Here is a 14864-nt window from a genome sequence, read left to right on the forward strand (position 1 = left end):
CCCACACACCCACACACGCGCGCGCGCGCGTTACCTCCAGACGCCTCCGGGTCTCGGGGAACCCCCCACCCGCCCACCAAAAAGCCCACTTCACTCCCCAGAACTCTAGTTCTGCTCCCCAAAGAATCCCACGGCGCCCCAGCGCCCCCGCGTGCTCCGCGCCCCCCGGACTCGCGAGCCGCGCGGGCGGCCGTCCCTGCCCCCGGCGCGCCCCCGCCCTCACCTGCCCGGCGCCGCGCGGCCAGGCTCCCGCAGCCACACAATAGGGGGCGGGCCCGCCTCCCGCCCCGCGCCCCAGCGCCCGCGTCGCCCTGGAGACCGCCGCGCCCCGCCCGCCGCCGAGGGGGCCGACCGGCGGGGCGGGGCGGCCGCGACCCCCGAGCGGCCTGGGAGTTGTAGTTTCGGTGGCGCGGGACGCGTGGCCGCGGGCTCGGGCCGCCCCCTGGCGGAGCTCCGCGCGCCGGGCGCCACCCGGGGCAGCCGCCGCCAGGACCCAGGCCCCGGCCGACCGGAGCCGGCCCGCCCCCGTCCCGGGCCAGCCGCCCGCGAGCCCCGCCGTCCGCGCTCGGCCGGGAACAGGACCCCCGGGGGACCCGCGCGGTGGGGGGTGGGGGTGGGGCCTGGGCACCCACCCGCTTCTGCTCCGGCCCGACTGGAAATACCTGTCTGCGCTGGCGAACTCCCAGGTCCTGCCCCGGCGCCTCCCACAGGGTGACCAGGGGACCGTGCGCCCGGGCCGAGGCTGCCAGGTCGCCCCCGCGGCAGCTCGCAGCGCCCGTGACGCCGCGAAACAGTCCCGGGGAGGGGGGGTGGCGGGCAGGACGGGAGGCATCTGGACAGGGGCATGGAAAGATCGCCTCCTGAACTCTGCAGGGGGCCAGACCCTGGACTACGGGCTTTGCAGCCCTTAGGCCCCCTGGGCCAAGAACCTGGGGAGGAGGCATGGCTCTGCTTTGACTCATGAGAAAACTAGGACTTGCCCCAGACTTCCCATCGCGATCAGCGCAGGGCTGAGCGCACTCCCAGCCTGGACTTCGTGAAACCTACCTCGTTAGAGACTTCAGGCCAAAAGATGTCTGGCACTGCTGCCCCTCAGAGCTTTCTCCTTGGTGACCTGGGGGCCCCCTTAGGGATCTAGGGTCAACATGCCTTCTCCAGCAGGCTTTAGCAGCCATACCTCTGCAGGTCCTTCACGTTCACTGCTTCCCCCCAGTCTGAACTCCGTGACGCCCGTAGAGCCTTCCACGCATCCCATTCATGGATTCATGGCCTCCAGGTCTACCAGAAGAGACCCTGCAGGACACACTGAACCACTCCCACCAGGACCCCAGCCACATTCTCCTTCCAGGTGGTCTCTGGCCCCACGGGCCCACATCCTGGGCCAGGAAGCTCGCCATCCCCCCAGTAATCTGTTCCATCCTTAGGGACAGACTGCTGGAAAGTTCTTCCAGGTGTAAACATCGGTGGGCTCCTTGTGACAGCCTGAGAGGAAAATGTGGCGAGTGGAGGGGGAGGAGGAGGGGAGGCAGGAGAGGTGGTGGGTTATTTCCCACCACCCTTCCAGGCAGAGTCTCTCCAGGTGGCAGCTTTCCACCTTCCTCTACATGGTACCAGACTTCATGAGGCCACTCAGAGCACAGGTTAGTGGACGCCGTGTGAAAGCCAAGAGAGGGCTTCAAACAGATGTCCGCACCCAGCCTTCTCTACCCCGTGGTCCCTCACTAGCCAGCAGAGAAGATCTCCCTCCCCCTCTGATCCAAAAGTTCGTATCTGCTGTTTCCAATGTTTTCTTTCTATTTTTCTTAATTTTGTTTATTTATGTGACATAGAGAGCGCACAAAGGGGGAACAAGCAGAGGAAGAAGGAGAAGCAGGTTCCCTGCCGAGCAGAGAGCCCAGTGCGGGACTTGATCCCAGGACCCTGGGATCACGACCTGAGCCAAAGACAGACAGACAACTGACTGAACCACCCAGGCGCCCCTGTTTCCAGGGTTTTCTTGAGGAAGAGCTAATTTCATTTGGTTGTAAAATAACTTTTTGTGATCTTGGGATTTAAAATAACTTTCCATTTTTAAAAAGTTGATGGTCTGGTCATTTCCCCCCCGAATCCTTATTTTGTGAATTGTATTATTATTGTCATTTTGCTCTGATTCTGAAGTATCTTGTGGGCTTTTGGGCAAGAACAGGAACCTAGCTCCGAAACTTGTTCCCTCCCTGTGCCAGAAGTGAAAGTTAATTAAAAATAGTCCCTGAGTCTCAAAATTAAGATTTTATTCTGGGTCCCCCACGTTCTGTGATTGTTACTCTCTGGGAAACGGTGTTCAACCCACCAGGATTTTATGTAACCCAAGTATCAGCCGGCCCACATATTTTCAACTTGCTGAGAAGAAGATCAGTCGTCGTGGTCAGTTCCACGGATGCCACTGAGCCCTGGGAGCACTAGCCCTATCACCTGGTGTGGTCTCTCACAGACTGTCCCCTCGCCACGGGCATCCCTACCTTCTGTGCCCGTGAGGCCGTAGGTCCAGGAGGGTGTTCCTGCTTGAATGTCCCACAACGCTGAGTCTATCAGAGGGTCCTGGCTTCCTCTTCAGACCCGCTTCTTACCTCTCCCTTTGTCCCCTGCCTGGTGTGGTCTCAAAGTCCCTAGAAGTCACTGTGCTCTGCCACAAACCAGTGTCTTCCCATTCGTCTTCTTTGAGGTGAGAATGTCCCTTCCTTGGACTCCCGGCTAATCTGGGGTCAGAAACTGTGCTCTCCTCTTCCCTTGGGGGCAGGGACCCCTCCTCCCGCTGTGCCCTCACCTTCACCCATGGCCCTTGTCACACCTCGTTAATTATGGTCTTCACAGACTGCAGGAAGACTTCCTTGAGGGCAGGCCAGGTCTTTCCTGCCTCCCCAGTGCTAGCCCAGTGCCTGACTCTTAGTGGATCCCTAAATACTGCCCTCCCTCCTCCGCCCCAAGCCGCTCCTGCCCCCGTTTGCTTCCATCTGTGTCAAAGGGCAGGCAAACTCTGCCAAGGGCGAAATGCTACCAGCTGATCATTTCCCTGGCTTCATTTCCCTCCTCCTGGGTGTCCTAGTGCCTGGCCCACCTGCCCTGTCTTCCCAAAAGCAGTGTCCTTGGTCCCCACGATTCCCCTACGCATCCCACGCCCCTTGGAAGTCATTTTGGAGTCCAGCATCCTTCTCACTGAGAGAGGGGAAGGCAAGCAGGAGGAACGTCAGACAGTTTCTGCCACACGGCCCAGCCCTGGTCCCTCACTCTACTTCAGAGATCCCCCCCAGGGGTACCAGCCAGGCTTCCTGTGCCGCCTCAGCCCCAGGAAAGGGATGGAGCCTGAATGGGTGTCTGCTGGACAAAGGGCTCAGCAGCCTTGGGTGAGGGGTTCAGGTTGCTGGGATCAGCGTAAGGGCTTGGCCAGGGATGGGTGCGCGTGGAGCGGGTTGGGGAGGACGCCCAGATCGCAAGGAAAGCCCGGGAAGCAGGTCTGGGGAGTGGCGGGGCCGAGGACCCAATGTCACCCCCCAGAGCGGTGGTCACCTAATTCGACTTTATTGCGGGATAATCATCCTCTCCCCCACCCCCTGCGGAGTATGGCCCTTACAGCGCCCAGCCCTTGGCCCCCTGGGAGGAGAGGCCCCCGGGGGCTAGGGGAGAAACAGCGCTCAGGACTGTGGTCCCAGGGTCGCTCAGGCCAGGCTGGGGTGGGGCTTCTCCTTCTTTTTCAGTCTGAGTCTGTTTCTCTCGAGCTTCCTCTTCCTTGGTGTCCGGCCCCGTGTTGGGGCTCCGGTGAGCCACAGCCCCGCAGCCAGAACCACAAGGAGCGCAAGGAGCAGCAGCCCCTTGGTCAAGACGCAGGGGTGAGTGGACTTCTCCGAAGGACAGCCGGGATCTGGGGCAGAAGGAGGCAAGGAGAGAGGGGCTCGCCAGGGCAGGGTGGGGGGTGGTGGTCCAGATCCAGAGGCGGACATCCAGCCCAGATCCCACAGAGGGGTCTCAAGTTCACAGCCAATTGCTGTTCCTTGGCACGGGTCCCTGGACATGTGTGTTCTGATCACAGAAGTCAGGAGCTGAGATGCAGGGAATGATCTCAAGCTGAGCGAGAGACTTGAGAACCTTTGGGAGTTGGGAGCGCCGGCCCCGTCCCCAGCCCAGGGGACCAGGTCCCATGGGGAGGAGTGCGGTTCTGGGTACCAGGTACTCTCCTGGGAAAAACGGAGGGAGGGCGGTGGTAGCTGAGAGCCCTGCAGTAGCTCGGGGCTGTCCCCAGGGGCCTGGTACCTGAACAGAAGGACCCGGCAGGGATGGGGCGGGAAGTGATGCTGCTGACGGGGTTGCTGGCCCTGCAGGTGTAAGAGGGGGCATTGTCCCCAGGCCGCCAGGATGTGCTGAGGGCAGAGCTCTCGTGCACTGTGTCCACTCCATCCTCCCTGGATAGCCAGCTATAGGTCATGTCCAGGCCTGCCTTCTCCACAGAGCAGGTCAGAGATATATTACAGCCTTCTTCCTGAGAGATCTCAAAGTTCACGGTGACACGAGGCTCTGACAGCCGGCCTAGATGAAGGAGGGACACAAAGACCCTCTTAAGTAATCAGGGGTCGGGGCTGTTCCTTAAGGTCCTCAATCCTGAGGGGACAGGGGTGCCTGTCCAGAAACTAATACAGCTGCCATAAAATCTGGTTCCAGGGTCCCCCAGGCAACTGCTAAGGTAGATAGGGCTGCCTTTGGCATTTTCTACGTGCCCCCCAACATGGCCTCACCTTCTCTCCGTCCCCTGCACACCCCACCTTCTTCCAAACCCATTCTACCTCGTTGATCCCAGAAAATATTGTCACACCTCCTGGGGGCATTGATAGTTTAATCAGTGTCTCTGCAAGATTCGAGGTGGAGTATCAGTCAGTGTCACCGGCACTGAGAAACTTGGTTCAGGGGGGAGGAGACATTGATTAGCAGCCCTCACAGGGGACAGGGGGATTGAGCACTCAGGCCTAGAGGCCGCATCCATTCCCAGGATGCAGGATCTCAGTGGGAGAGAAGGGCCCCCGGACGTCCGCACACAAAGCTCCAGACCCCTGTCACTGCACGCGGAAGGTCCAGGGGAACAGCCTGTGTGCCCAGGGCCTCGCCGCTCCGGTCACTCCGCAGCTCAGACACCGGGCTTGGGCGCACAGGAGACAGCCCACCCTCCCATCCCCGCCCCTCCAACCGTAACTCTGAGTCCCGAGACCACTGCTCCTTCGCATGCAAAGCTGGGGAGAGCCCCGGACAAGCAGCGCTGGAGCTCGCAGCTGACACTCACGGTACACACGTAGATGGTAACGCTGCACGATGGAGATCTGCGACGTCCTCAGGTTGACCTGAGCCTGGTACGGCCCTGAGTCCTCCCAGCTGAGATTGCTGATGTGCAGGGAGTAGCTGGGGTCGGGAAAGCTCGCTCGGCCCTTGTATCGAGGGTTGGTCACCTCAACGGTGGCCGGCTGCCCCTCTTTCCCAGGGACCACGGTGGCAAGCCTTACATGAGAGGACCAGACGATATTCTCAACCTCTTCATCGGCTGGAACTTCCAGGGGGAGTCTGACGGACTCCTGAAGGACTGCAACGACGTCCTCTGTATCCCCATCATCTCCAGAATACCCTTCCGCTGCAGAAAAAGGAAGAAAAGACGGGAGCAGCCCAGGTGGTGTGTCTGGGCTGCTGCGCCTGGGACCGGGGCAGTGATGGGCATGTACCTGTCTCCCACGTGTGGCTTCCGTGGCCCCCGGCTCCGTCCCAACCCTCTCTGGCTCTAGCTCCCGCTGCACCTGACCTGAGCACCTCCCAGGCCTTGGCTTCTGTCTGGGCCCTCCTCCTCCAAATTTCACCTTGGCCATTTGCTGCGGTGGGCTGGCCCCCTTCTGCATTGCAGGCTTCCCCACCTCTTGGTCCTAAACCGCAGCCACACCCTCTTCCTCTTTACTCCTGGAGAGCTGAAGTATCCAGCCCCGAGCCTCGCCAGCCCAAACCCCAGCGGGACAGGAGAGCAGAGGGAGGGAGATGCTCCCATCCCAGGACTGCAGTCTCTCCTCTCTCACCTGTCTGGACCAGCAAGAGTAGGAGAAGCCGCGGAAGGGCCCCCATGACAGCAGCCCCGCCCGCCAGCAGACTGGCCTCCTGGCCCCCGAGCTGATGAAGAAGACCAGCTGCTAGGTCAGGAGGCTGCTGGAGACGGAGTGACTGACTGACAGTGTCTCGGAGGGGAAATGCTTCTCACCACCACCCCCCCAGCAGCCTCCAACTTCCTTCATCCCCACTAAGCCCCTCCCTGTCCATCTTGGGAAGTTCTCTCTCAGAGTCTGATTGCCCGGCTGGTTCACCCACTGGCCCGTGCTTCCTGTCTATCACACCCCACTCAGATCCCACTTCCTAAGAGAAACCTTCCTAGACGCCCTGCCCCTGTGTTCCCAGGCAGCCCCCTCCCCCACCTGTCCGGAGCTCTTGGCCCTGAGCGTACCCTGGGTCAGCTCTCGCTTGGCGGTTCCTATGTTGCTGTCATGCATTGACCTTATAAGCGTTTTTGTCTCCCCAGATGGACCCCGTCTTCTGGGACACCTCTATGTCCCATGCTAGACACACGCAGCACCCAGCTGATATTTCTGGAACGGACGAACAAATGAAGCATTCCATATTTCAAGCTTGCCAGGTTCCCACTTGAGAGACTATCAAGAGGAAGAAAAATTTAAACTCTTTAAAAAAAAAAAAAGCACACTTTGGGCCTGAGAGCCCATCTAGGTTAATATTATGGAAAGACTAACGTGTCCTGTGAGGCTGTGACGCGCACCAAAGCTAGAAGAGGTCGGACAGGCGGAGCTGCTCAGGACGCCGAGGTAGCCTCGGGAGGAGTCTCCGTCGCTGGTGTTCAAGCTCACAGGGGACAGTCTTGGGTCGGTGGGTGACTACAGACTCTCTCGCTGGGTACTCAGACAGGAGAACTTTTACGTTTTTCGAGTGCCCAGTCTTACAGGTCTGTGCGGTTATCAGGAAGCAGGAATGATGGCCTAAGACTGAGGCCACGGCGGAGGCAGCTGGAAGCCCCCCAGGCGTTCGCGGCGTCAGATTCAGCCCTTGTCAGATACTTTCTGAGCAGCTGCGTGGCCCGGGTCCTATGTTCTGAGCAATTAGCCGTGACCAAGAGCTTCAGATCTCGACTTCTCAGGGGCTGAGATCTGACCAAGGACAACTAAGCGAGTTGGGTGAGTTTCACCCACGGACTCGGACTCGTCTGTGTTGCTCAGGACAAGGGGTTTAACAAATCTGAATTCAGGAGGTCAGAGAAAGCCCTCCAGGAGAAATGACATGAAGGTACTAGGATCTGCTAAGTGGAGAAGGGAAGGGGGTGGGCAGTTCTGGAAGTTCAATTTGGAAGCATCAAACCTGAGAGACTGTGGTTTTTTTGAAAATGCAGATGAAAACGTTCTTATGCAGTCTTCCTATTTAAAAAATTTTAAAGCAAAATTTAAAAACTAAGGAAACAAGTTCACGTGTGTAATACCGAGTTTAAAAGGTGAGTCTATCCGTTGGGGTCTCTGCGAGGCCGGTGCCAGTGGGCTTTGGGTGTGAAGGAGGTTTCCTGTGGGTGGAGGGGAACGCCCGCCCTATAAAAGATAAAAGGGAAGGAAGCAGAGTGGGGCAGGGGGAGCCCACGTCCCTGTCATGCAAAGGAGATCAGCCCAGTCTCTGCCAGGGCAAGTTGCTAAGTTGGTGGGGGCTCTGGGGCCAAGATCCGACCCCCGACCCTGCTGTGCTCTCTGGCTGAACCTGCCCCGGAGGAGCGGGGATCCAGCTGCAACCCTGCAGCTGAAGACAAGCTCTCTCCGGAAAGGAGACCCAGGGACGCCCCACGGCAGCTCCACGGGGATCCACCAACAGGAGCTGTGTTCAGATGGGTTAGACCGTCTCCACCAACAAGAACAAACAGTGCGTGTGCTTATTGAGTAGAGGGGAGGTAATTCACACACACACACACACACACACACACACACACATAGCCTCCCAGTTCACTGTGGAGAAAGGACTTCTCCGAAGACGATTTTCAACTGTTCTGAAAATCTGATTTTCATTCTGGCTCATAGATTAGGATCCAAACTCAACTCCATTTCTGTGTTTCATTGCCCCTTCACTTTTTTTTTTAAGATTCTATTTTTTTTTAATTATTTATTTATTTGAGAGAGAAAGAGCAAGAGCACGAGCGGGAGAGGTGCAGAGGGAGAAGGGGAAGCAGGCTCCCCACTGAGTGCATAGCCTGGACCCTTGATCTCAGGATCCTGAGATCATGACCTGTGGGAAAGTCAGAGGCTTCACCAACACCCAGGTGCCCCAGATGTTTTATTAATTTAATTTATATTAATTATTTAATCATTAATTATTAAATAATAAATATTTAACTTATTATTTAATTAACTTACATTAATCTCTACACCCAACTTGGGCCTCAAACTCAAAACCCTGAGATCAAGAGTCCCACATACTCCACCAACTGAGCCAGCCAGGCGCCCCCCACCCTGTCACTTTTATTCAGTGGGGTGGTCTTCTCCTGCCCCAAATGAGAACTCTGGTCTTGGCTTCTATCTCAATTCAGAGATGAGAACTTCCTGTCTCATGAAATACACAAAATTTCAAACTAAAATTCAAAGCAATCTCCCCTTCCCCTGGCTTGGCTCTGTCTCAGGTTGGAGGCTGACAGTGGGGGATGGGAAAGACCCTCTCTCCTCACTCCCAACTTACCCTGGCACTTCTGCCGCCCTGAACTCCCTTCCCCCAAGCTGTCTCCCACCTCTCCAGGAGGGCGGGCACGAAGGGGAAGTGATGGAATCGTTCTCACCGGGCCGAGTGGCTTTGCTGTCTGGGGGTCTGGCAGATGGATACGATGGTCTCTTCCTCCGAGGAAGAGTTTTGTCAGTTCCTAAGAGTTTCCACTGGTCCCACCTCTCCTACCCTTGACCCTGGGTTGCTGCATCTCTATTCTGGGTGGTCCTTTGAAGGTCCCCCCACAGCCCCTGGACAACTGGCCAGCTGTCCCCACTGAGTGGCACCAGACACCAAGCAGGCTGTGTCTCCCTGCCAATGCTCGGTGGCCTGCCATATTCCTCCCCTGACACCAAGATCCGCTGTCTGTCTGCGAGGACCCCGATCTCAGTGCACGATGGTTTCCACTCTCCCGGGCCTGGTGTCGACCCCTGTCCCGTGGTCCCCCATCCCTGCGGGGCCCGCATGACAAACCTCCCCAGTCCTGTCCTTCACACTCTCTCACTTGGCCCACGTCCCTCTACCCCACCACTGGAAGTGGTGAGGACTCACAAGGAAGTAACAGCTGTTTCCACAGAAATCTCTTCCCAGTCTCCTGCTCTGAGCTCCCTACCCCGGGTGAAGGGACCCAGAGCAGTGACACAGGCTCCCCTTCGTTCCTGCTGATCTGCTGACCCCTGTCCCATAGCCCCATGGTGGGACCCTGAAGGGAGGCTTCCAGCTAACATCCTGCGGGGGTTCCCTTCCTGCAGCCTGGGGCCCAGCGGACAGCTGCGTGACAGCTGCGTGAGGGCTCCCCTCCGCCCCCTATGTGCGCACCTCTGCTGCTCCGCTTTGGGGCTTTCAGGGAAGGAGCGGAAGGCCACTCAGCCCAGGCGCGGTGCCTTGGGCCGTGTGGGGAGAGTGCATACCCCAGAGCACGCCCAGCCATCGACACACCCTTCGTTCGTTTTCCTCCTGTTCCCGGTTCCAGGCGTGTGTTCCTCATCCTTTCCGGGTGGCTTCCGAGCTCACCTCCCACAAAGACGTCCTCTGCCCGAGTCCATGTCCAAGGCCCTGCTCTGGGAGAGACCTAGATTATGGCACAACAGTACATGATAAGGTAGTTGAGCCAGTAAAATTTAGATGCCCTGGATTTTTAGGGGCAGATACGTCACTGAGAAGGAATAAGCCCCCACCCCAGTTCTCCTGCCATAACAACCCTGGGAAAGAGGAACCAGGAGAAGCAAGTCCTGCTCTGATGGAGGGCTGGGGGGCGACAAAAGGTCAAACGCTTCATCAGACTCTCTCCTTGGCTTTTCTTTGGGTCTGGAAAGACGAGGACCCACACAGCAAACCGTGACCCTGGAGGAGCCATCAACAGGTAAGTCCCCAACAAGTCACCTCCCTCTCAAAGCAAAGCCAGTGGAGACGTGCATGTCTTCTATTTTATTCCATCTGCCTAGTCTGCCTTCTTTTGTAAGTGTCAGGGTTAAAAGGTGGGTTTCTCAGCCTCACCAGGAAGGTGTACCCAGAGGGGCCACTGGAGACAGAGGTGAGAGTAGCTCTCCCTGCGGAGGAGGGACCGGCCCTCACGGGGTCTCCAAGGTGGGAGAGAACAGCGCACACCCACGGAAGCTCACGGATCTGCCTGGTAGGGCCGAGAGACTGGGTTGGAGGAGCTGAGCAGAAGCGGGAAGGGGGGCGGCGGGGGCTGCCGGGAGAGGGGCAGGAGTCAGCTCCCTGAGCCTCACGGGCAGCTTGGGTTTATAACGCCCCCCTCTCGCCAGCATTCGCCTTTCAGAGGCAGAAGAAATACAGCAGGGAGGAGAAAGCAGAGTGTGGGGTAGAGGGAAAGTTGTATCGCTGTTGGTTTTTTTTAAGATGGGAGAGATCTGAACATATTTAAATGTTGAGAAGAGAAACAAGCACGGAGTGAGGATGGGGAAGCAGGACATAAAGGAGCCAGGGGACGAAGTGAGGCCCCACTGGCCCCCAGAGGAAGGGAGGGAGCTCAGATTCAGAGCCCAGCAGGAATACCCAACCTTAGGTTGCAAGGTGGTCTTTAGTAGAGTAAGCCGGCCGGAGATGAAGGGCGGTGCGTCTGCGGCAAGTCAAGGGGAGCCCTGTCTAGCGGTTTCCATTTCCCCTGCAAAGTGAAGGCCACATTATTGGCTGAAACCAAGGTTGGTGTTTTAGGAGAAAGGACAGGCTTTGAAACAGATGAGGTGACTCTGGGTCCAGGTGTCTGGGGGCTGTCCCAGTTTAAGCCTGTTGTCCCCGCCTAATTACCTGTAATGCCCCTTTTCACTCTCAGAAAGGGTCCTGTTTGCAGGATACATTATGTGTTTACTCTAGAACAGGAGGGAAGTCTTACTCCATGAGCTGGCTAAGCTTTGAGTCCAGGGCCACCCTTAGCTTATCTGGCCAAAGAAGTGCCCCGCAGATCTGGCAGGTGGCAGGGGGGCCGGGGGTAAGAGGATGACCCACAGATCCGCGGCCTGGAGCGAGCTGCTCACCACACCTGCTCCTCGGGGCAGCAGGGAACGAAATGAGACGATGAATGAAATGAGCCTGGAGCACCGGGAGGGTCCGTGCCTGCGAGCTGTGCCTATCGCTGACCGCGGGTAAAGCAGAGAGATCAAGGGCTTTGGTGCCAGGAGGACCCGGAGCCCCCGTGTCGTTGGCCAGGGTCTGCGACTATGGAGAACACACAGGAAGTCTGCGATATAGGACATGAACGGGTTATTCAAGAACGTTCACTGGCAGGACCAGTCAGCCCCGGTCTGGGAGGCAGTGGGCATTGCTGGGGGAGGCTCAGCCCAGCTGGGGGTTGCCGTGCACCCCCAGACCCCACTGGGTCAGCCCAGCATGTCAGCAGAGACAAGGGCCAGGCGGGGCCCCTTGCATGCTCCGGCAGGGAACTCCTTCCTTGTCTTCTCTCGTGCATCCCGGATCCCACACTGGGTTCCCACACCCCCGCCCTTCCACTTCTCTCTCGGGGGCTCTGGTTCTCAGAACGCAGTTTGGAGCACGTGCAGGCAAAGCCACAAGCAGTGCCAGGGAGGGCTGGTCAGAGGGCTGGTTCCTTTGGCTCCACTCCAGCCCCAAGGAATCAGGGGGAGGCTGTGGGGGGAGGGGCCGCAAATCCACCTGCTGCTCAAGGCCCCCTGGGGGTTCCAGCCTGCGCTAAAGTTCGAGAACACCACACTCTGCCTGTTCTTGTGTTTCACTGAAACCGAGAGGAAGTTCCCCAGCCTCTTTGTCTTCTGTCACAAAAGCTTTCCCTCCCTATGAGTAGGGCAGTGAGACTGCCACCTTCTTGGGCTGGGTTTCCTAGAACATGAGAGGGGCTCTGGGGCTTTCAGTCTGTCCTCCTGGGGGGCCCCCCGGGAATTTGGGAGCACCATCTCCCAGGAGGTAGGAAACAGGTGTGAGGCCTGGGAACTTGCACCTGACCCGTCTGCTTTATCCGTTGACATGGGGGTGATGAAGCAGAACTTGTTGGACACGAGGGCGCTGTTGCCAAAAGAAAAAGAGTTTAGAATCTACTGGTCTTGTCCAGCCCCTTATTTTACAAATCAAAACCACAAAAGGCAAAAACAAAAACCAGAGGGCCTGGCATCAGAGGTCTGAGGTCGCACAAGGCAAAGCTGAGCCCAGTCCCGGGTCACCTGGTGTCTTGCTGGCCGGACCGGACTGGAGTAATTCTGCAGGTAACAGACCTGTGTCCGGTGATGTCCCAGTGCACAGAAAATCCTCAGTAAATGTTGTCACTGTTGGTGGAATTATTAGTTTGTATTAGTTTGTATTCTTTTGCTCGTTGTATTCAAGACTCGAGGCTCAAAGAGGAGGGAGCAGAGAAAAGCTGGGGCCTGGGTTGGGGTGGGGTAACTGGGCGTGGAGGAGGGGTGTGGAGGAGGGGCGTGGAGGAGGGGCGTGGAGGAGGGGCGTGGAGGAGGGGCGTGGAGGAGGGGCGTGGAGGAGGGCACTCGATGGGATGAGCCCTGGGCTGAGTTATATGAAACTGACAAATTATTCAACGCTACCTCTGAAACTAATGATGTACTGCGAGTTGGCTAATTGAATTTAAATAAATTTTTAAAAGAAAAAAAAAGAAAGAAAGAAAGCTGTGGCGGGCAGCCCACGCAGGTCTGTACCTGATGCTGTTTTTCTCACGGAACCTGCCCTGGGTCAGACCCCGGCTCTTGCACCGCAGGCTCAGAACTCCAGCTCTTCCATGTCCCAGAATCGACCAGAACCTGGGATGCTGCCTGATGCCATCGGAGCTGTCATGAACCGATGTATACAAGTACCCCCTCGTCCTACAGGTATTGACGGAGCTCCAGGTGAGTGCCAGAAGCCGCCCAGGACGGGGACAGCAGCCGTGAGCAGGAAAACATGGAGGCCCCATCACGGAGTGGGGCTGGGGGAGATCGGCAATAGACGAGAAGCAAACAAATACATGACATTAGGTAATAAAGTGAGAACTGAGCCGGACAAAGTTATGACCCGGGACGGGGGCCAGAAATCCACGTGGCTGAGGGCGCTGGGATCCCGTACACCAGCAGTAGCCCTCCTGCCCCTACGTGTCCCACATGAACCGTCAGTTTGAGGGACTATCAACAGAAGGCTGCCGGGAGTATGGGACTCGGGGCACAGAGGCGGTCGGGGTTCAACAATTTGGTGACAACCTGCCGTGTCCATTTCCGTGGTGCTCCTTCTGCCAGGCCACCAGGCTGCCACGGGTTGACTATCAGAGTCCCAGACAGAAGCCAGAAGCCGCCGTCAGAGTCACCTCTGTGACTGTCCTTGCAATGCATCCACAAGCACCCCGTCTTGTTGTTCTAATAAGGCAGATACTTCCGTTGGATCATTTGTTTCTTTTGGGATAATTTGTAAATCTCATCCCGGATCCACTAATTGGTCAATGTACTGATTTGGGACTCAGAAGGTGACCTCAATTTCCCCTTCTCCAGGGCTACCTGGTCCTCCCCCCACCCCCCTCACCGCCCCCCAACACACACTAAATACTTTCCTTGAGAAATGCTGTGGGTCCTCATCTCAGATGAAAAACGGTTTCTTCTTCCCCGTCCAGTTCCCCAAAGAGCAGATTCCCTAGAGAGGTTTCATGACACCCAGTGGGTTCAGTCTGCCCTCTGGGTCAAATCTTTCCTCCTAGACAAGAGAGGGGCTCTCTGGGGCCCTGAGCCAGAGCACCGAAGGTGGCCTGGGGGCTAGGCCATCTCCTGGAACTGAGAGGTTACTCTTCTCCGAGGGGGCAGCAGCCTGATAACAGAATACCAACAATGAGCCATTTCCCCTCAATCTGTGGAAATGCATAAGGAGTGGGGAAGGCCTCGGGGACCCCAATCTACTAGAAGAGGAACTGGAAGGTCATAAGGAAAAGTGGAGAATTAGAGGCTCCCAGCAGGCTGCTCTGTGGGAGGGGGCAGAAGAGATGGGGAGAGTGGTCCCAGGATGGACAGCTCCTGGAGCTGGGGACGGCCAGGCAGGCCGACTGCGCGCTGGGAGGGTACGCAGCAGGGACAAGGGGCTGAGTCCAAACTTGATGCTTTGCAAAAGCTCGCCTGGTGCCGTGTGACCCGAAGTCTGTGCCGTCCAGTCCTACCTTCAGAAGGGGGGGTTCTCAATGTTCAGAAATATCCACACAGCCGCTTCCTCAAAGGAAGTATTAAGAGAAACCCAGTTTGTGAAACATAAGTGGACTTTTCTGGTGGGAGCTGGAGGGTGAAGCCCTTCTCATCGTAAACCCCACGGCAGTGACCGGGGCCCTCAGGGTCCCCTGGGGAGCCCGCTGGGGACTTACGGACAGGACAGCAGGGAAAGGGGCTTCCAGGCCTCCTTCCTCCTACCCACATGTTGGGCTTATGAAAAGATTTCTTGGGGGGGCAGGGGAGAACTTGCCTTTAAAAAACCATCCCCCATTATACTAGAAATTCTTTAAAATAGTGTGTTGGTGTTTTGTTTTGTTTTGTTGTTGTTGTTGTTGTTGTTTACCAACTTTGTAGCTCTCAAATCGCAAGAGAATACCTTACCCCGCTCTGAGCATGGTCGGCTCCTGCCAAGGTCGTCAAGGT

General features: G+C 57.3%; 1 protein-coding gene across 2 annotated transcripts; it reads right to left on the reverse strand.

Annotated features, from left to right (window-relative positions):
* Window positions 1-3527: 3527 nt before the first annotated feature.
* Window positions 3528-6199, reverse strand: SLAMF9 (SLAM family member 9). 2 transcript variants are annotated; one of them, XM_032845661.1, is made up of 4 exons: window positions 6075-6199; window positions 5303-5644; window positions 4285-4557; window positions 3528-3895 (listed from the first exon to the last, which is right to left on the reverse strand). In XM_032845661.1, the coding sequence occupies exons 1-4, from the start codon at window positions 6118-6120 to the stop codon at window positions 3693-3695; spliced, it is 864 nt and encodes a 287-aa protein (XP_032701552.1). In that variant the 5' UTR covers window positions 6121-6199; the 3' UTR covers window positions 3528-3692. The 2 variants fall into 2 exon arrangements, with proteins under 2 accessions (XP_032701552.1, XP_032701551.1); XM_032845660.1 differs by lacking the exons at window positions 3528-3895; window positions 6075-6199 and having other exon boundaries at window positions 3966-4557; window positions 5303-5918.
* Window positions 6200-14864: the final 8665 nt, after the last annotated feature.

Source organism: Lontra canadensis, unplaced genomic scaffold (genome assembly GCF_010015895.1).
Source record: "Lontra canadensis isolate GAN:19392208 unplaced genomic scaffold, GSC_riverotter_1.0 scaffold168, whole genome shotgun sequence".
NCBI lineage: Eukaryota > Metazoa > Chordata > Mammalia > Carnivora > Mustelidae > Lontra > Lontra canadensis.